Below are 22,079 nucleotides of genomic sequence, written 5' to 3'. Positions count from 1 at the left end.
GCTGAACAGGGAGCCAGATACAGGGCTCAATCCCAGGACCAGGACCAAAGGCAGATGCTTAACGACTGAGTCATCCAGGCGCCCCCAGACCCCTTACTGTTAACCAATGTGCTCTACTACTTCTTTGTAGTAAATCTTTTAACTTTCACAACAATCCTAAAAGGTTAGAGTGAGACCCACTTTACAAATAAGAAAACTGTGGCAAAGAAGGTAATTTGCCCAGTTCTGTTTGAGCTTAGAACTTTGGCAGTCTGACTCTAGAACTTGTACTCTTAAATCATTACACTCTACAGTCTACCTTCAGGAGAATTGTTGAACAGTTCTCAGCTTCAGTATAACATTTAGAGAGTGAGATAATGCATCGTAAGATTGTTAAGAGGATTGAATAAAATATATGTTGCGTTTAGGTTTCATGAATGCTGAATAGATATGTCCCCTGTCTCTGTGGAAAAAATAATAATTTCTGAGCTCTAACCTAATTAGAGACTTTAAAAACACAACTCATTCATTATCTCTTTTAGGCTGGTTAATTATGTGCTAAAGCAGTGTAATTAAACCTGAAAAACTGTTTTTCTTCTGGGATCTGGAGCTTATACACCTCTATCAGAAGCTGTTGTCATGAGTACTTTTTTCTAGCTGGCCAGGTCCCCTTAGAGTACTTTCTTCTTTCCTAAATCTTAATATGTCAGTAGCTACCTTGCTATTTGGCCTCGTTTATTCATAGTTTGCTTATTCTCTGGTTAACGTGGCATGGTTTGAACCCTGGTTACACACTTCTCTGGCGAGGCTTATGTAGATGCTGTTGCACTTTGATCTTGATATTTTTATCTAGGATTTTCCATCTCCCCTGCCTCCCATGAGAACTCACTTTTTGTGAAAGGAAGGTGACATTTCACACCCAGTTGCTGCATGTGCTCATTTCTCTTCATATATCACATTATACTTGACCATCTTTTCTTCTTACTGAATTGAATGTTAAACTCTCTTACGTATAAAAATAAGGGACACCAGCCATAAATAACTCAAGTTCAACATGTACATACATCCTTTTTTTTACATGCGTAGATAATAGAAAATTCATGTAGAATTTTGAAATATGGGATATTAAAACAGAAGAATAGAAATTTAAGCAGGGGAAAGTGAAATTTTGGTATATGGATGGATATAGATGCGATGAATTAATAAAAAGATACTTCTCAATGAGAACCTTCTAGAGCTAAAACTGTCTTGAACTTTGCAAATGTTAAGAAAATTGAAAGACCCGTTTTATTGATTTTGAGATTCTGTAAGTTTATGTCATGTTGGATGTTTTCAAATACTAATCATATCAATACTGTTTTTCATTTCCAGCATGTCCACATAGGTATTCTGTAGCTATAATACTTTCTTCCTATTACCTTGTCCCTTCCCTCAGAAGTAATAGCCAAAATTAAGGCTTTAAAATTGTCAGTTTATTTTAGACTAAATTCCTTTCAGAGGGTCTCCGCTTCCTTTCAAAAGTATAGACCTTTTTGCCTCTTCTTCCTTTCTCAGACCCACCCATCAACAAGAGAATGAGAAAGAGATAGATGCAAACTCCCATTTTAAAATTAAATATCTAGGGGCAGCTAGTTGGCTCAGTTGGTAGAGCATGCAATTTATTTTATTTTATTTTATTTTATTTTATTTTTTAGATTTTATTTATTTGTCAGAGAGAGCACAAGCAGGGGGAGCAGCAGGCAGGGGGAGAAGCAGGCTCCCGCTGGGCAAGGAACCAGATATGGGACTTGAACCCAGGACCCTGGGATCATGACCGGAACCAAAGGCAGATACTTAACCAGCTGAGCCACCCAGGTGCTCTGAGCATGCAGTTCTTGATCACGAGGTCATGAGTTCAACCCCCATATTGGGCATGGAGCCTACTTAAAAAATAAATAAATACATTTTTTAAAAAAAGATAAAATTAAACATCTCTTTGAGTGTCAATCTACAAAGATTGATAGTGTATGAATAAGTTGGTAACTGGCTCAGTAGAAGAACAGATCTCAAACGACTGAGCCACCCAAGCACCCTTAAATAAATCTTTAAAAACTTTTTTTAAATTATTTTGACAAGATAATTCTCTTAACAAAAAACAAAAAACAGTGCAGTGGTTTATCTTATGCAGTATTCCCCAAAATGTGTTCAATAGTACATAATCCCTTAGGGTACTCTGAGAAGAATGCATTCTGAAGTAAAAAAAAAAAAAAAAAAAAAAAAAAGATTTAAAATTGCTACACACTGCATCCCTTCTGGTAAAGGCTCTAAGTAAGGTATCTTATGCTTAAGAATTAAAAACACTGTTAGCCAAGCATTTTCCTAAACTTACATGACTATAGGTCATCTTGTACTGTATTACAACCCTGCACATCCTGTAGAATTTAGATTCTGAAACACACTTTGGAAAAAGCATCATAGAGTAACAGGTTTAATAACAATAGTTGTAAGAATGTATTGAATTGTAAAGAATCCTGGGTCATATGGTGGCTTGACTTGAAGTTTTAGTGTTTTGCAATGTTTATACAGCATTAGAAAGAATAGTTTTCTTACCAGTAAGTAAATGAAAGAGTGATTTTTAGATATGACCGAAAAAATAGATAAGAAATTAATATAAATTGCTATAATATTTCTATACTCTTTTTCATTCAGGACAAAACTTTTGGTCTGAAGAATAAGAAAGGAGCAAAACAACAGAAGTTTATTAAGGCTGTCACTCATCAGGTTAAGTTTGGTCAACAAAATCCACGTCAGGTAAATAACTTAAAATTTCTGCATTTTCTTCATATGGGTGTAATAAGTCATCTGTTACAGATAGAAGTATTTGGTAGGATAATTGTATTGCAAAATGGAATCCTACTCTCAAACTTTTCTGCGTCTTGCCTTTGTTGCTCAGCAATATGTCTTAGATATTCCTCCAAGCCATCTTGATATAGCTCTGGTTTATTCTAATGGCTTCATACTGTTCTACAATGTGGATGTACTATATCCATCCATCTCACTGTAAGTGATCACTTTGTTTCTAGCTTTTTGACATTAGAACAATTCCACAAGAAATGTCCTTGCACATGTGTTCCTACAGGCATTTGTGCCTTTATTTCCGTGGCATAAATTGTGACGCATTTCTAGATCAAGGGAAATGGATTTCTTTTTTATTTATTTGTTTTTTTAAAGAGAGAGTGTGCAAGCTCCAGCTGGTTGGGGAGGAGAGAATCCCAGTTAGCTTGGAGCTAACCCAGGGCTCTACCTCTTGACTCTGAGATCATCACCTGAGTGGAAATCAAGAGTCTGATGCTTAACCAATTGAGCCACCCAGGCACCCTGGATTTCTGATTTTAATAGATTACTTTCTGTAGAGATTGTAATCCTTCACATTTTCATTTGCAGTGCATGAGTTATAGGTACTAAAGTTCTTTTTAATGTTTTCCAATGTGGTAAGTATAAATTGAAACCTCATTTTTTTACTTTGTTTCCCTCTCTACTAGTAAGTTTGAGTATCTTTTGTTTTGTTTTTTTTTGTTGTTGTTACATTTTGTTTTGAGTATCTTTTCATATGGTTGTTGGCTGTCTGGGTTTATACTTCTCTGACTTGCCTATTCATATCCTTTGCTTTTCTGGTTATTTGTCTTTTTCTTGTCAGTTTATGAGAGACACCGTTTGTCTGCATTACAGATAATTTGTGATGTTTCTGTTTTATTTGCTGTACAACAATTTTTACTTTTTGTATTGTCAGATATGTCTAGAGGCTTTTTTAAAATATAGTTAAGAAGTTTCCTGCACCACTAGATTATGTGTTTTTCCTAGATTTCTATTGTATTTTTACAGTCTATAATTTGTCATAAATTTATTTCATATGTCACTAAGTTAATTTTCTTTCAAATGAATAGCCACTTATACCAGCATCATTTATTCCAGTGAATTGAAATACCATTGTTGACATATAGTAAAGTCTCGAATATGTTAGGATCTATTCCTGGATTCTCTTTTTCTGTTATTTTCTGTCCCTAAACCAGTATCACATTGATTTTGATTATAGTGGCCTAGTAACATATTCTGTTAGCTATTAAAGGAAGTCCTTTCCCCCAAATGTTACTTATTTTGTATTTTTCTTGCCTTATTCTTAGGCCTTTATCCTTCCATATGAATTTTGAAATTATTTTATCCATTGGCAATGCGTTCAAAAAAGTTAGCTCTGTTTCTTCATGTTCTTTAGATCTTTCACTTTCTTGAGTTTAAGACCTGCATCTTTATTTTAAAAAGTACTTTTTTTGCCATTCTGTCCTTTTTCTTAACTTTTGGAAATACTTTTTTTATCTGAGAATATCAGAATACATATTTGTGACCCCAATCTGAAACAGATTTCTCTCATATATTGTCTACAGATTAGTGCCTCCAGCATTTTTCTTTTCTTACACCCAGCTTGATTCTAGGGCCAAAAACTATTGATCTTCCATGCCGCTAATTTAGTAGCCTGGTTTAATAAAAATGTATGCTCAGACCTTGGAGTCATCTTATTCGTTACATGAATTTAAATTATTTAGCAACGCTTATCTATACAATGGAAGGATAATTACCCTTGTAAAGTACCTGTGGTGGTTAAATGAGAAGATAATGTGAATCTTCTGGTGAATATAGGTGTGTGAAAAGAATTTACTTTTCTTCCCTTATTCCTTTTCTCAATCCTGTTCTCTCCCTTTTTTTTCTTCTAGTGGGAAGTATATTGACTGGTAATTCTGTATTTCATAGACCCGAGAAAGCCATAAAATTGGTGGTGGTGGTGGCGGTTAGGATTGATAGTACATTCGGTATTATAATTTTTGATAATTTCTTGGGTACTTGGCTTTTGCCTGTAAAATGAGCAGCTGTCCTGCTGTTAGAGCCAGGCAGTAGATACCCCACTCTAGGTCCTGTGTTGTAGAGGATGACCCTACTCTGTTTCTTTCAGACATAGCTCTCCCACAGGCAAGGAGTCATTGAGGTAAAGGGAATTTATACCATTCCTCTCCATAATACTTCAGGGCCTGCAAAGGTCATGTTACTTGTATTTATCTTAGGGCATACTGTACTGCCAATATGCCTGAAGTCGTCAAAGGAAGGTTGTGTGTTCACTTCAGCAGCACATATTCAAAAAAAGAAGGGTGTGTGCCATGAGTGTGGACAGATCTGACTCCTTACCATGTCCTTCCCCACACCTTTCACCTTCATGCACATACATGGTGGGATGAAACTCAGGATGGGAAGAGGAGGAGCCAGGCGTGGACTCTTGTTTTACTGCTGTGCTCCAGTGTAGAACTCCATGGAACCTGAGCATTTTAAATTTGAACCCGTCCTTCTAGGTTATAAGGTATATTTGTCAAGTAGAGGTACAAACCATATTTTATTTAGCATTAGTTTGATTTCTAACTTACTAATATTTACAAAAATGGTTTATGGGCTTCCATTGTATCCTTGCTCTGGGCCCATAAATGCTTGAGATGAGCCTAATGAGCAAAAGATACTTTTATCATAGATAAAATGACTTAAATTTTTCTTTTTAAAAAATGTTTCCCATTTTTCCATTTAAACACATCTTACCGTATGATCAAAGTCAGGATTTGGGATGTCTTTAACCTTACAGCATCTGGCTGTAAAATTTCCCCTTCCTTAAGTACTTTTTTTGTGCTGGATTTCTACCTGTATCTTTGGTGTTTCTTGGACCCTTTTATGGGTTTTTTAAGGTTATATTGGCTCATTTAATATTGGTATTCTTCAAGGAACTGTCCTCTGCTCTTGTCACTCTTTTATTTTTTAATTACTTCTTTCTGCTGTTCTTGAGTAATGTCATACACACTCAAAGTTTTAATAAGTTATTATCTGTAAGCTGTTTCTAAAATCTTTATTTTAAAGCAGACTCTCCAGGTATTAAGATCTCTGTCCACTTGCCTTCTAAATAGCTCCATTCAGATGCTCTGTAAGCATCTTGTACACAGTATGTCTAAAACTGAGCTCATCTCCACCTTCTACCCTGAAACCTGTTACTCCTGTATACCCTGTCTTGTTTAACAGCACTAACCATACATGTGATAATCCTAAACCCCACCCTCTCTTTTATACTTTATGTCAGTCAGTCACTTATTACTATCAGTTCTACCTCCGTAAGAGCTGTCTCTCACTTCTTTTCTCCGTCCTTGCTACTAATGCCTATTTTAAGCTCTTGTATTTTCTTGCCTACAGTAATTGCATTAGCCTCTTAATTTTTTCCTTGCTGTTCTTGAGCACTTTCTAGTCCACTTTTCACACAGTTGCCATTGTGATCTTCATAAAATGCAGTCTGATTGTGTCATTGAGTTACTTTAAGCCATGGAGTTTTACCTGTCACCTACTGATACAGTCCAAACTTTTCATTGATGTTTCTCATACCTTGTTCCTTCTGGTCCCTGTATCTTTGCATTGTCTGACTCTCCACATTCCTTTTCTTACCCATCAGAAAAATTCATCCATAAAGTATTGGCTCAGTCTAATTTTCATAGGCAAATAGGCATTCCTTGTTCCCAGAGAACCGTGTATTATATTATAGTTGTTGACATGTCTGTCTTCCCACTAGATTCTGAGCTTCTTTAAATAAGCATCTTTACCTTTTCATCTTTGTATTCCCTGTCATCTAACATAGGACCTGACATATAAATGTTTGGATGAATCCTCTAATCGTATTAGGTATGTAAATCGTGTGCCTGGAACTATGTCATATGTCATATTTGTTTTGTTTAATCTCCCACATTGACCTAGCTCAGTGTTTTTCCACAACGGTAATAGGTATTTTGGGTGGTACAGTTCTTTATTGTGTGGGACTGCGCACTTCCAGGTGTTTGCATTTCTGATCTTCAAAAGGCACCCTCATATTTCTGGGGAGTGGGTGGTTGTCATAAGAAGAAAATCCCAGGTGAGAACCATTTACTAAAAGTGCTGGGCATGTAGCAAATGCTTAATAAATGCTTATTGCTGTAAGCTTTTGAATATGCTTTTTACTTGGCATGGTACAATTTATACATTTATTTAAGTCAACTGATATAAGATTTCGCAGTTTCATTTAATAGTTTAACCACATCATTTAATATATACTGAAAGGCCATTGTAACACTGATACTAAGAGGTACGACTATATACACACAAACGTGCAAATGTTTTTGTTATGTTAGTGATGCTATATGTACTATTGTATAATGAGAACAATTTTATTATATGAAATCAAATTTACATATTATACCTGGGAATATTATAGGTAGCACAAAGTGAAGCTGAAAAGAAATTGAAGAAAGATGACAAGAAGAAAGAATTGCAAGAACTAAATGAGCTGTTCAAACCTGTAGTTGCTGCTCAAAAAATAAGTAAAGGTAAACTTTAAATGTCAGAAGTATTATTAAGTGTAATTCATGTTTAAAAACCTCTTAATTTGTTTTATGAATGCATAAAAAAAAGCACAAACAGACCTATAAATACAGAGAATAAACTGATGGTTTGCCAGAGAGGAGGGGATTGGGGGCCTGGGATGGGCAAAAGGATGAAGGGGAGAAGGGAGGTGCAGGCTTCCAGTTATGGAATGAATAAGTCATGAGGATAAAAGGTACAGCATAGGGAGTATAGTAAATGGTATTGTAATAGCATTGCATGGTGATAGATGGTAGCTACACTTGTGGTGAGGATAGCATATAGACTTGTCTTGTGTTGTACTCCTGAAACTAATGTAACATTGTGTTGTACTCCTGAAACTAATGTAACATTGTGTGTCAACTACACTTCAATTTAAAAAAATTCTCTATTTGTTTTGATGTATATTTTCTTCATGTTGTAAACCAGTGTGTCTGCTATGGAGATATGATACTCCTTTGTCAAAATTAAACTGTATCAGTGACTTTCTTATGGTTCCTCTATGTGCTCAACTATGTGATTGTACAACTCTAACTCCAGCCACTAGCCCCCAGTTAAGGCAAAATTAAGAATTTAGACAGTCTGCTAGTTGATTTATAATATCTATTCTTTGGTGATAGCCAAGACAAACCTATGGTTCTATAAATTGTAAGTTCCAAACTCTTGGCATTGTGTCTCCATGTATATTTATATTTCTCTTTTGCCTCTGCCTCATTGACTCAAAGTAGACAAGTGACTATGGAATAGCCTGTGAGTTTGTTTGGTTTCCCACCCCTGGAGATAAGAGTGAGAATGGAAGGAATAATGGTAAGAATAAAACAAAAGTAGATATAAAATGCTGTAGAAGGAACTTTAAAGAAATGTCTTAACAATCACTTGTAAGTGGTATTTTCCTCTCACATCGGTGAATGGAAAATAACAAGTTCACCAATGGTAATTTTATCTCAGATAAGAGCTATACTTTGTGATCTGGCAGATTGTAATACAAATACCATGTGCTATTTGACATAGGTGCAGATCCCAAATCCGTGGTATGTGCATTCTTTAAGCAAGGACAGTGTACTAAAGGAGATAAGTGTAAGTTCTCTCATGACTTGACTCTGGAGAGAAAGTGTGAAAAGCGAAGTGTTTACATTGATGCAAGAGATGAAGAACTTGAAAAAGGTACTTTTTAAAGACATTTTCTTAAAAATATCTTTTGGTTGTTAGTAAGATATTTAGTACTTGAAGAATATTTTGGTCTTAGGAAGGCTGTGTTTGTAAAAAAAATAATAATAATAATTCTTTTCATAAGATCTGAATTGACAACGTCATGTCCTTTGATTAAGTAAATGAAGATGTATAAAAACCAGTTACTTAATTTGGACTTGTCTCACCCTTTCTTCCAGTACTCCCTTCTCATTTGCCTAAACTCCTTGGGATTTTGGTGAATAATTTCATAACACTGTTTATTCCTATCTTTGGTGTCATTTAAAGAAAATGTGTTAGGTCATAAGTCTTATGATACAGCTTTCCTGTCTAAGGAGATATGCAATATGTCTCTCAAACAGTAAATAAAATTACAGTATTTAGTCTTCGTATCTCTTTTTATTTAGATACTATGGATAATTGGGATGAGAAAAAACTGGAAGAAGTAGTGAACAAGAAGCACGGTGAGGCGGAAAAGAAAAAACCAAAAACTCAAATAGTATGTCCTTTTCTTGAATTGAGTTGCTGTGATATTTATCATTAGGGAGAATTATGTGGCAAGGTATTTGCTGCTATTTTTTACTGGATTATTTTTTAAATTATTGGAGCTTTTCATAAAGTGCATCAAGGTTTGTTTTGGAATTTGCAAGTGTAAGTTATACAAAATTAGATTTTTATTCAGAAGTAGCCTTTGAAAAGCATGTGACTAAAGTCCTCAAGTGCCATTTTCTGAGGTGATTTTACTTTCTCTCAAATATGGATCAACACAGTCACATTCAGACAAGAAAGAATTCTTTCATTTTTTTTGTGCAAAATGAATGGAGGGAGAATTGATAAACACCTACTCTGTTTTAATGGTAGGGAGATTTTTAATCAAAAAGATGAAAATATTGTCACAATTATGAATTGCAAAATGAGTTTTGGATAGGTAATGGCTCTAGTATTCCAGGAAGTGTACTTTTAAAAATTGGTACCATATTTCTCAGATCCAGCATTAACGTCCACATATTTACCTATAGCGCAGTTAGAGTGAATAACCTTGGTGTGCTAGAAAATTTCTAAACACTAGTTTTCTTATATCCGTTGTATTTTTTCAGGAAAAGAATATTGTTTATTAGTTAATTTTTAAAATTTATTACCTGAGACTTCAATACAATTATATTTTGCACCAAAAGTCACTATCATTTGTGTTCCTTTTATGCCTTGCTTTTTTTCCTCCCTTCTTAAATGTGAGAAATTGCCTCTAATTCCAGGTAATTCAAATAGTATTTGTATCATGATTGCATTTGAGGAGTTTTTAGGAGAGATCAAACCAAAGCAAATTCATTGGTTTTAGTTTTTTATAACATTTTTATATTTTTTCACTTATTTAAAAATCAGACTTGGATTACATTTACAAAGGCTAAAACTGAGGCACGTCCTTTTGTGTAATTCAGAATTTGAAACAATGTTGAAAATAGAAATTTTATATAGATCCTCTCTAAAGGAAATTTACCATCATGTTAAGTATTTTAAGATTAATTTGTATGTACATTTCTGCACAAAGGGTGCTCTGAAAAGTGAATGGCCTAAGGATGTGAGTAAGAATGTACTTGTTCCATATACTTAAGCATTTACCTTGGAAATGGACTGCACTGAGCCACTACTTGTGAATAATATTGTCTCTGTAGGTGTGCAAGCATTTCCTTGAAGCTATTGAAAACAACAAATACGGCTGGTTTTGGGTATGCCCTGGAGGTGGTGATATTTGCATGTATCGTCATGCACTTCCTCCTGGATTTGTATTGAAAAAAGATAAAAAAAAAGAAGAGAAAGAAGATGAAATTTCATTAGAAGATCTAATTGAAAGAGAGGTAACTAGAATTTTTTCCTACTATAAAACTAAAGCAGTATTTGTTGTGAAATTATAATATTTACCACTTGGGGGCAATAGCATTATATTATGAAAGGAGGAAAAATATGACCTTTTCCCAAAGTCGCCTTACTTTTTCTTTATTCTTGTATGTCTAGAATGTAAACCTAACCATAATCACTAGCCCATCATGACATTAATTTTAGGATTATGAAACAATTTTTTATGCCACTGGTTTATCAAATTCTTTCCGTAAGATTGATATACTAGTATATTCATTAAAATGATATTTCAGATTGATTGAACTTGAAGTTTTACATGTTTCCCCTGATGTCTTATTTTTTAGCCATTTTACTAATCAGTAATATGTATTGAAGGAGACAGCTCCTACAGTTTTCCATTTGAAGGTTTTATCATCATCTCTGGGCTCAAAACTCTCATTCTGTAAATAGAAGGGAATATGTCTCATTGAAGAGAATCTTCTCCTCATTTCTGGTTTAGCACAAAAAAGATTTACTCCATGTGATGGTAGGTGGGGCTTCTGAGTTAGTGTATATGGCTCCTGGGAGTGACAAGAAGATGTTGAGATTATTGGAAATATTAGGTTTAGGGTTGTATATTTCAAATTACATCCATTTTGCCTTCTTTGGATTGTCTAAATACGCTGTGTAAATGTCTAAATATGTTGTGTAAATGTCTAAAGTTGGGATTATATACGTTTATTCTTAAATGGACATGTTGTTTAGTGTCTTATAGGAGACACTATTTTATAATAGAAAACACAGAATTTGGAGTCAGGTATATTTGGGATTGTTTGTATCCTACTTCTACCACAGATTAGGTGTTAACCTTGGTATATTTCCCATCTCTTTCTGTTTGCTTATTTGTGGAGATCAGTGTGTTAGGATATGTGTAGAAAGCATTTGATATTGAATACCTGGCAGATGTTCAGCAAGTATTATTGTTCCATCCATTTATTACTTGATTATTGGCTCTGAGGAGCAGATGGTGTTTTTGCCTAGTTTTTTTCCCTCATTTCCTGAGGAACACAGATGAAACTCGGATGTTGTCATGGTGCTTTTCCTATTTTTTGTTTTCAGCAATTGACTTATGTTAAAACCATTTCTCATATGACAAGTTTTACGCACCTTCAGTTTTAAAAAGAAGTTCGGCTCAGAATAATATATTTTACTGTGTTTAGAAATGTTTGTATCTCTGGACATTCATTTTGCTCATTGCTATATAATATGAAAATAAATCTGTTTATTCTAAATTTGATGTCTTAACAGTCATAGGTAAGGACTTAATTGCATTTAAAGAAAATGATTAAATATTGTTATAGGTGATCTGAGGAAAAAACCAACTCTTTTGTCTTTGCAGCGTTCTGCCCTAGGTCCAAATGTTACCAAAATCACTCTAGAATCTTTTCTTGCATGGAAGAAAAGAAAAAGACAAGAAAAGATTGATAAACTTGAGCAAGATATGGAAAGAAGGAAAGCAGACTTCAAAGCAGGGAAAGCATTAGTGGTATGTCCCAAACTCACCTGAACAGATCTTTATTCTTTCTTTCATTTTATAATTTCTGTGCCACGCAAGAATTTATTGTAATTTAATCATATTTATGTCTGAAATCAATGACCAAGAAATGTTTGAATTTTACCCTGAGTTGATATATTTGTGTATCTGAATAGATTAGTGGTCGTGAGGTGTTTGAATTTCGTCCTGAACTGGTTGATGATGATGATGAGGAAGCAGATGATACCCGTTACACCCAGGGAACAGGTGGTGACGAGGTAAGAAGCAGCTTTGGCATCTCATCTCATGTTGATGGAGAGAAACAGTAGAGAATAACAATAGAGTAGCATGGTTAAGGGTACCAACTCTGGGGCCTCGGTTCAAATCCTGACTCTAACCTGGGAAATCACCTATACTGTAGGTCTCTACCCTCATCTGTAATAAAGATGTACTGATAATCTAAACATGCAGGCTACTTGTGAGAATTAAATGAGTTAATGAAATTATATTATAGTTCTTTATAAAGAAAGTAGAACAGTGACTGGGGTAGAGTTAAGTGTTTATATGTATTAGCTACAAAGTATGTGTTTTATTCTCCCTCTAAAAGGGAAACAGTATTTTTTTTGTTTAATATTTTATACTGAAAAAAAAAAAGGGACAGAGACTAAAGAAGTATAGAGTAGGGGAAAAAAGTACAGAGTAGGGAATAGGAGACAACAGCAGAATCACTTAGTTACAGGCAAACATAGCTGATTATTCATTTTTTTGTATGGTATAAAATTCCAACCACTCTCTCTGAGTTGAAAATAAAAACGTCTTATTCTGTATGTCAGAGGAAGAAACTTGAAATATGACATTGCTATTTCTTTTTCCCAAGAAGTTTAGGAAAAGCAGTGAATTTTGGCTCTTGTCAGTTATTGTTTTCATTTGGCATTAGTAATAATTTTGTTTCACTAAGATAAATGTCGGAGGTAGAAGGTAAGTAATTTATGAAAACTGTTCTCATAGGTAACAACTTTCTTTTCTATGTTTTTAAAGGTTGATGATTCAGTGAGTGTAAATGACATAGATTTAAGCCTGTATATCCCAAGAGATGTGGATGAGACAGGTATTACTGTAGCCAGTCTTGAAAGATTCAGCACATATACTTCAGAAAAGGATGGTAAGTACACTAACTTTTTTGTGAAGTAGGAAGCTGTCTAAAGGGGGATGAGGGACAGTTAGACCAGACTGGCAAACTTTGATGTCTGCAGGTACCAGACCAGTAACATAAATATGTGTGCTTTGGCTGTATATAGAAGTAGTGAGTCGTGGAAGCTGTAGAATGGGTGGCTAGGTGGGTTTGGAAGCCATTAACTGAAAGTAGAAGGGGACAAAATGAATTTGGAGATGTAGCTAATCAGTTTGGAACCTCGTGATTTTGAGATATTTTAATTACCAAAAGTGGCAATGTCTAGGATACTGTGTAGACATTCACAGGAGGAAAACTTTTGAAAGTCATTTTCATTTGGTAGCTCAGAGTGAATTAACTCTCCCAGGCTCAATACTTAACCATGAGAATATTGTAGAATACACTGCAAACATCAGTTAGAGTAGTCAAAAGAGGGAAAGCTTGGGAAAGACAATGAGAAGGACAAAGGAAAAGAAAAAAGAGTTTCAGAAAAATTAAGTAGGGTAAGAACTGGAAATAATTCTTTAGTTGCAGTAAGAAAGAAGCTGTAGGAGAGGGGCGCCTGGGTAGCGCAGTCGTTAAGCGTCTGCCTTCGGCTCAGGGCGTGATCCCGGCGTTCCGGGATCGAGTCCCACATCGGGCTCCTCCGCTGGGAGCCTGCTTCTTCCTCTCCCACTCCCCTGCTGTGCTCCCTCTCTCGCTGGCTGTCTCTCTGTCACATAAATAAATAAAATCTTAAAAAAAAAAAAAAAAGAAAGAAGCTGTAGGAATTAGGGTGCAAGTTTTCATCAGGACTGCAGTGATAAAAGGAATGAGGAGAAAAATGTAAGCGCAGATGACGCTAACAAACTTTGTTTGAGGGGGAGACATGGTCGTGGGAAGGGCTTGTACGTCAGGGGAAAAAAGATCCAGGAGAAGAAGAAAAATGGAAGATGAAAGGATATTAGTTTTAGAAACAAGATCTGGAAATACAAATAATGGGTTTAGTTAAGAGTGAGAATGGAGGAAAGCCTGGGTAGTAAGCCTTGTTGAAAAAATTTATATCTAATGGTGCCTTAACTGAAGAGTTTAAAGGGAAGTGAACGTTTGGCGTAGTTAGTATGAGAGAAGGAGGTAGAATACTAATCAAGGCAAAGTTTGAGAGAGCAAAAACGAACCTTATTTTTACAATAAAGGAATGCAAGTTATAACTTGAAAAACTGGCTTGCCCTCCTGAGATCTGAGTGCTGTCAGACTATTGTCTTAATGCCAATCTGAAGACTGGATTTGTTCCTTTTAGAAGTAGGACTTTGGGGGCGCCTGGGTGGCACAGCGGTTGGGCGTCTGCCTTCGGCTCAGGGCGTGATCCCGGCGTTATGGGATCGAGCCCCACATCAGGCTCCTCCGCTATGAGCCTGCTTCTTCCTCTCCCACTCCCCCTGCTTGTGTTCCCTCTCTCGCTGGCTGTCTCTATCTCTGTCGAATAAATAAATAAAATCTTTAAAAAAAAAAAAAAGAAGTAGGACTTTGATGACAGTAAGCAAAATTACAAGTACTTCAGAGTCTATAATCCCCCAAGACTTTTGTCATCAAAGATGTTTGAAATAGTTAAAATCTAAATTAAGCTATTAAAAATTGTCTTTGTGTAAATATTGGTGTCTTGGAACATGAAAAACAGAAACAGCGTTTTTGTTTTCTCAATCCTTTCTAGCCTGTAAAGAAAAGTAGCTGCATAGCCTTAGGTTCTTTTTTCACAATTTGATGATAAGGTGAAATTTTTTGGATTCACATCTATTTGCAGCATTATTATAACTAGTGTGATTTAACTACTGTTCCCCAAATCAAAAGCTAAGTAGCTGCTAATGAACATTTCTTGATTCCATAATCATTTATTCAAAATACTATGTGGAAGTTGTTTAAAAACCAAATTGCTGGATCGTGTAGGAAACACAAAATTGTATATGATAAATCTTGCTTCCAAATGTATAAACCGTTAAGCAATCAAATACTTGCAAAGACATACTTGCACTAGGTATAGGTATAGCTTAAGCTTTGTTAAACTTAGAAAAAGGTCAATTCTTGTTGGAGTAATCTTAGGGAAAGCTTTCATGGAAAAAGGAAAAGAAACGTATCAGTCTGTGACTGTCAGTAATGGAATAGTGTTTTCTGTTTCTCGGCCTTATTGATTTCAATGTTTATTTTTAGAAAACAAATTAAGTGAAGCTTCTGGAGGTAGGGCTGAGAATGGTGAAAGAAGTGATTTGGAAGAGGACAACGAAGGGGAGGGACAGGAAAATGGAGCCATCGATGCTGTTCCTGTTGATGAAAATCTTTTTACTGGGGAAGATTTGGATGAACTAGAAGAAGAATTAAACACACTTGATTTAGAAGAATGACACCAAACAAGTCTGAAAAAATTAAGCCAGCTCAGCATGAGTTGAAATTGACTACAGTAATTTTTTTCCACCTAGAATTCTTCAACAGGATGTTTATTTCCCATGCTGATTCTGGAGGGCTTACTCTCCTCCAAAAAAGGAATATTCTCCCTACATCTTGTCTTCTGACTTTGGCTACATCTCATAGTAAGTTCAGAGTAGTTCATGATAAATTGAAAATCTAATGGTCATTGCAGAAAATGATTGTTATAACCGTCCATTCAAGTAGGAAGTATAACTGCTTTTCCAGCTTTTGATTTTCATTGGGCATGTATTATAAAAACAACATAAATTTAAATTTAAAATATCCTTCATTTAACGCAGTTTTTGATGAGTGATTTCATTTCCTTTGTATTTATATGTTTCAAAGACTGCCTAAAATATGAGCACTGTATTTCATAAAGGAAACTGCATATGCAGATTCAGTATTGTATATCTTTGGACAATTAGATGGACATTTAAAAGGAAACTTCTTTAACCTGACAGAATCAGCTGCAATGCCCTGTGTTAAACTGTTTTAAATGTTTCCCTCATCCTTTTTGCCAATAAAGTTGTAAATAAAGACCATCATACATTAAAATCCAAATATGTCCTTTTTTTCTTTAAGTTTTTATATGAATATTTTCTTAGAATTTATAGTTAGAGAATTTTAACTAAATATTATCTCTTATAGTTACCACAGAAGGTACAGACATTTAAAGGTTAACTGGTTATGAAACTATGTAGAATACTGACAGTACTACTATGAATTCAGTAAACTACGAATTTGGCTTTAAAAAGAGACTATAGGTAATGCTATAGGAAAGAGTAGTTCCCTAATTGGTAGGTATCAGCCTAAGTAAATATCACCTACAGAACTAACTACTACTTAAACATCATTGTGGAGATCCATGGTGTTAACAATAATACATGCTAAAGTTTGATTACTATGAAAGAATGTAAACAAATGCATCAGAAAACTGAGCTGAGGGTCTTTGTCATTGAGTTCTACTGAAAAATTAGGGTGATACATTTTAAATGGACATAATTTACAAATGATAAATTTGTGCTAGCACCTTTTTGTCATTTTATTTTCAAATATTACTACTATGTTTCTTTTGTTACCTGAAAATAAAAACGGATTTTAAAATATTAGACTAAGATAATAGTATGAACATGTCAGGTAACTTGGGCCCTAATTTCATTTCTGCCTTAGATAAATTATATGATTTTTAAATCTGAATCTTAGTTTCTTCATCTGCATATAGCAGTTAAAGTGCTTCTCAGTTGTAAAACCTAAGAAAACATGATTGTAAATCTTGTCAAATGATAATATCAAAGTTGATAATGAAATTGACTTCCTATCTATTCAATACTTGTACTGTAATTGACACTTTTAAAATGTAGAACATGAACCAACTTTATTTCCCATATGCAATGAAAGTGTACTTAAATTTGTGTATAAAAAGACTGCTTGAGTTTAAAAATTTTGATCTATGAAAGATTTGTTTCATTCTTTATAAAAAGTCTTAAATGTTATTAATTATTTAATAATGAAACATTTTCAAAATACTCCAAAGTGTTTAAATCTTTCTAAAGCTGTAACCCAAGCAGTCTTTTTCTTTTTCACTTTTGAAACCATCTAAAACGTTTCCAAATAATTGTATTTACTTTAGACCCTAACTTTCGTCCATTTACTTTATACCCTAAGTTGTGTGTGTGTGTGTGTTTTTAAATGTATATGGAAAACCTATTTAAACAAAAGTATGCTGAAGGCTTTTAGTTCTTTAAAGTATTACTGCCTTACAGCAAATACGTGATTTTGAAAATCCAAATTTTCTTTAATAAGTGAGTCAAAGGGAAATGCTACAGTAGAGGTAATTTTTGATACCTACGATTCTTTAAGATGGCCTTCACCTATCTTGCCCTTAGGTTTCTTCCATTATAAATACAATCAATATATGCTCAGAAAATGTAAAAATATTTTAATATGAGAAAATCAAAATGTAAAATTAACTCTTCCAAAATAACACATAGTATATTTCAGAGGCCAATCAATACAATTTTGTATTGTTCACAGTACAGTTACTGTATATCAGTACAGTGAATCTGAAATTGGCTCCTCTTTTCAAACCCATTTACACATAACTTTACGTAGTTTTTTCTTACAAATTGTTCTTTTATATAATTCCCATTGTTAACATAGTATATCTCTGTGATCTAATTTCAATTATGTGACTTAGCTTCATTTTAAAGGTGCTTTTAGGGGCGGCTGGGTGGCTCAGTCGTTAAGTGTCTGCCTTCGGCTCAGGGCGTGATCCCGGCGTTCTGGGATCAAGCCCCACATCAGGCTCCTCTGCTGAGAGCATGCTTCTTCCTCTCCCACTCCCCCTACTTGTGTTCCCACTCTTGCTGGCTCTCTCCCTGTCAAATAAATAAATAAAATCTTTTTAAAAATAAAATAAAATAAAAAATAAAGGTGCTTTTAGACATTCAGAAACTTAACAGTATAAGCCTTCCACAGGAGGGGAACTGTGGTTTTGCACTTCCTTGTAGTCTATAAAATAAGATTATTTTCCCAAATGTAAGAACTTTTCATTTTCTCCTTAATATCTATGAGATTTCATCAGCCCGTGCTCTTTTTATCCTATTTACCACTTTTTTGGGGTAGTTCATCTCTAGGATATACCAGTGTTCTCAAAGGAACATGTATATTCCTTTGAGAACACCAAATATTGAGAACACCAAATATTTATACATTCTACATGTATAGCTATTTCTACCTGTGAATCCTTGGAACTATGTTTATCTAAGTCTTAAGGTTCTGTGTATTTCAGTGACAAAAGTCATTAGTACCACTTTCACTACTCAACTTATTTTAAGTATTTTGTGATGTTTCCATATTTAATTGATAATTATTAATGTTGAGTAATCCTGTTTATAGCATGTATAGAAATAGAGTGTCTAAGAATGTATAGTTGAAAGTACTTGAGATAACAGAAACCCCTCAATTTAAAAGTACAGTGTATAACACACTAATTGCGTGGATCACTTCATAATTGTACATTATTGTATATATTGTATGTATTTCATTTAGAAAAGTTCAATGTAGGAGAAGTAGAATCCACTGCATTAATAGTAATGTTCATCCTTGAATTTAGTAACAATCCTTTTGATAATTTTGTGAATTAACATGTGATTGAAAAGCCAGTTAATTTGTGGAGATAATGCGTAACTATACCAGCTGTTACCCATTCAGTTGTATTCAAGCTAATTAACTACATTGGTGGTTCACTCCATGGATCATTTTCTTGTAATATGCTAAGAATTATTAGGTATTGCTACACCTCTTGCACTGATTACCCACCGTGGAAGGAAAAGTAAACAATCTCTTTTATACTCCAGAACTATCTTCCACTCCTATGGAGGGGGGAGATTAATTGCTAATAGCTTCAGCCTATTTATCTCTAAGCAGGACAAAAAAGAATTATGATACCATCTAGTTTGAGCTAATCATTGCCATTTTTTAATTACTTGATTGGTCTTCTTAATTTTTTTCCCCAACCGCAGTCTTTTCATGGGAAGGGTGAAGACTCAGCTAGTTAATATTACAGCCTTCAAGAACCCTTAGATGTGTGAAATGGCTTACATACAGGAGACTCCATTCATGGTTGACACCCACGCCATCCCTCCCCTTTCCCAAGAAGATTTTTGACAGCAAAGAATTATTTTTAATTATTAATCATCCAATATTAGTGATAACTAAAAAATATTTAATTTGGAGGTTTATTACACGGGTGGTTTCTGATTGTGATATCTATAAAAGTCAGAACTGAAGGATGAAAGTTGATACTCTTTAAAACAATGACTATTAGAAGTGACAGAATTATCAACACAGGTGAGTTGTCTGTAAGAAAACTGTTTAGAAGGCTGGAAAGGCATTCACTGGGACAGTAGTTTTATGCTAATCATAGAATCCTATGTCCATGTACAGCATGCAACTCTGCAAACATAATACTCTTTAAAAATACCGGAATGCAATAACAAGCGAAATGGTTTAGGATCAATTTTCTTGATAATTCATTTGCATTCAAAAGGTTTCATCTGGCCAGGAACATAAATCTCTTCATCCTTTATGTGTGTCATGAATATATAAAAGGAAGAAAGAAATTTCTTAAACTCTTAAAATTCTTTATTTTAGTGGTGGGGGGTGGATACAGAGGGAGAGAGAGAATCCCAAACACTTCCCCCCACTCAGCACCTGACCACGGGGCTGGATCTCAGGACCCTGACCCTGAGATCATGACCTGAGCAGAAATGAAGAGTTGGAAGCTTAAGTGACTGAGCCACCCAGGCGCCCTTGCACCTATTACAATTTAATACAAGCTTTTTATGCTGCCTAGAACGCTGCCAGTTTTATTTGAAGCCAAATGAAAATAAGTACAGATTTTTTTAAGTTTCAGTAAGAATCTTAAATGCATAATGCATATCACTCACTGTTCATTCTTCCTGAACAGAGTTGAATGGTGCTAACAGTTTTCAAAAGCCTGTCCATCTTTTTCATTTTCTCTTCTCTTTGATAGTTGAAGATCAGAAGACCAAATGCAAAATTATCTGTCAAAACTTGTCCAGAGGCAAACAATGAAAGCATAGGAAAAAATTAAAGTGAGCCAATAATATTTCAGAGGTTTTGACAACAAACAGGCTGCTAACAGGTTTATTCTTGTACTTATATTTTTGTATCTGATTTAATTTCATACATAAGGAAGACTCCACATATTTGTCTGTAAAACTGAGAATGAGCTTTTCTATGAGAAATAGAATAGCACATTGGAATTTTCTGTGCAATGGCCTTCACATAGAGATTTTTGCCACAGTTCTAAATGAAATTTATTTTTCAAAATGTGAGCATGTATTGTGAGCTACTAACATTACAGGTTTAAAATAAGCCAAATTTCAGAGGCAAATTGATAGAAATGTCTGAATTATTCTGATAAAACTAAATGGCTTTTCGGGGTGCCTGGGTGGCTCAGTCAGTTAAACGTCTGCCTTCGGCTCAGGTCATGATCCCAAGGTCCTGGGATCGGGTCCCACGCTGGGCTACCTGCTCCGTGGGGAGTCTGCTCCCTCTGCCCCTCCCTCCAGTCATTCTCTCTCTCTCTCAAATAAATAAATAAAATCTTAAAAAAAAAAACAAAACCTAAATGCCTTTTCATTAATCCTCTGAACAGATTTATTGAGGTATAATTGACACAATAAACTATGCATATTTAAAGTATACAATTTTATGTTTGACAAATGTATGTACCTGTGAAATCATAATCACAATTAGGATATATTGTACATATTCATCCCCACCACAATATTCCTCATGCCTTTGCTAGTCCTTCCCTCTCCAAGCAAGCACTCATCACCATAGGTTCATTTGTATTTTCTATAACTATGTAAATAGAATCATGTATTTTTTAACTCAGCATAATTATTTGGAGATATATCCATGATGTTGGAGGTATCAATAATGCATTCTTTTTTGTTGCTAAGTAGTATTTTCTTGTATGGATATAACACAACTTGTTTATCCATTAATCTGTTGGTACACATTAGGGTTATTTCCAGTTTGGGGTTATTATAAAGTTACTGTGAATATTCACATGCAAGTCTTTGTATGAACATACGGTTTCGTTTCATTTGGACAAATACATAAACATGGAATGTCTAGCTCATATTTTTAACTTTTTAAGAAATTTCTACAGTGTTTTCCTAAGTGGTTGTACTGTGTTATTTTTCCACCAGCCAGTTTATAAGAGTTCTATTTGCTCCACATTCTCACTAACACTTCCTATGATCAGTTTTAATTTAGGTCTGTTGTCCATTTAGGGTTAATTTTTTATCTGGTCCAGAGTATGGATATAAGTTAATTTTTTTGCACATGGTGAACAATCGGATTATTCCAGCACCATTTATTGGAAGACTTCTACACTGAATTGCCTTTGCATCTTTGTTGAAAATCAACTGACCATCAATTGACAATTCGACTGTTTGGTTTTTTTTAACTATTTTGATTCATTTATCTCTTTGACTATCATTATATCGATACCATACTTTCTTCATGGCTGTAGCTTTATACTAATAGAGTCTTGAAATCAGGTAGAATAATTCCTCCAACTTTGTTAATATTTTACAAAGTTGCTTTGGCTATTTTAGATTCTACACATTTCCCTGTGCATTTTAGAATAATGAGCGTGCAGATTTTTACCAAAAACAAAATACTGCTGGAATTTTTATCAGGTTTGCATTAAATCTGTAGATCAGATTTGCAAGGAATTGACATCTCAGTATTGAATCTTCTGATCCATGAATATGAGCTATATCTCCATTTTATTTAGGTCTTTCTGAATTTCAATGCTTTGTGGTTTTCAGTATGCAGTTCTTATACATCTTTTGTCATATCCTGAAGTATTTCATATTTTTGATGTTGTTATAAATGGTTTTTTTTTAAATTTCAGTTTACAGTAATTGGTGGTTAATATACAGAAACACA

At 34.5% G+C, this 22,079-nt stretch overlaps 1 protein-coding gene across 1 annotated transcript in view; it reads left to right on the top strand.

Annotated features, from left to right (window-relative positions):
• ZC3H15 (zinc finger CCCH-type containing 15) overlaps positions 1 to 16,145 on the top strand; it is a 20,671-nt gene extending 4,526 nt beyond the window's left edge. Inside the window, exons 2-10 of the mRNA XM_008687233.2 lie at positions 2,668 to 2,769; positions 7,274 to 7,385; positions 8,431 to 8,583; positions 9,015 to 9,106; positions 10,278 to 10,460; positions 11,840 to 11,986; positions 12,151 to 12,252; positions 13,013 to 13,136; positions 15,330 to 16,145. Coding sequence (XP_008685455.1) covers positions 2,668 to 2,769; positions 7,274 to 7,385; positions 8,431 to 8,583; positions 9,015 to 9,106; positions 10,278 to 10,460; positions 11,840 to 11,986; positions 12,151 to 12,252; positions 13,013 to 13,136; positions 15,330 to 15,520 — 1,206 coding nt within the window. The 3' untranslated portion in view covers positions 15,521 to 16,145. The remainder of the gene's footprint in view (positions 1 to 2,667; positions 2,770 to 7,273; positions 7,386 to 8,430; positions 8,584 to 9,014; positions 9,107 to 10,277; positions 10,461 to 11,839; positions 11,987 to 12,150; positions 12,253 to 13,012; positions 13,137 to 15,329) is intronic.
• Positions 16,146 to 22,079: the final 5,934 nt, after the last annotated feature.

This window comes from Ursus maritimus, unplaced genomic scaffold (genome assembly GCF_017311325.1).
Source record: "Ursus maritimus isolate PB19 unplaced genomic scaffold, ASM1731132v1 scaffold_1, whole genome shotgun sequence".
NCBI classification, from domain to species: Eukaryota; Metazoa; Chordata; class Mammalia; order Carnivora; family Ursidae; genus Ursus; species Ursus maritimus.
Note: the sequence above shows the minus strand (reverse complement) of the source record. Positions and strands in the feature narration are given on the sequence as shown.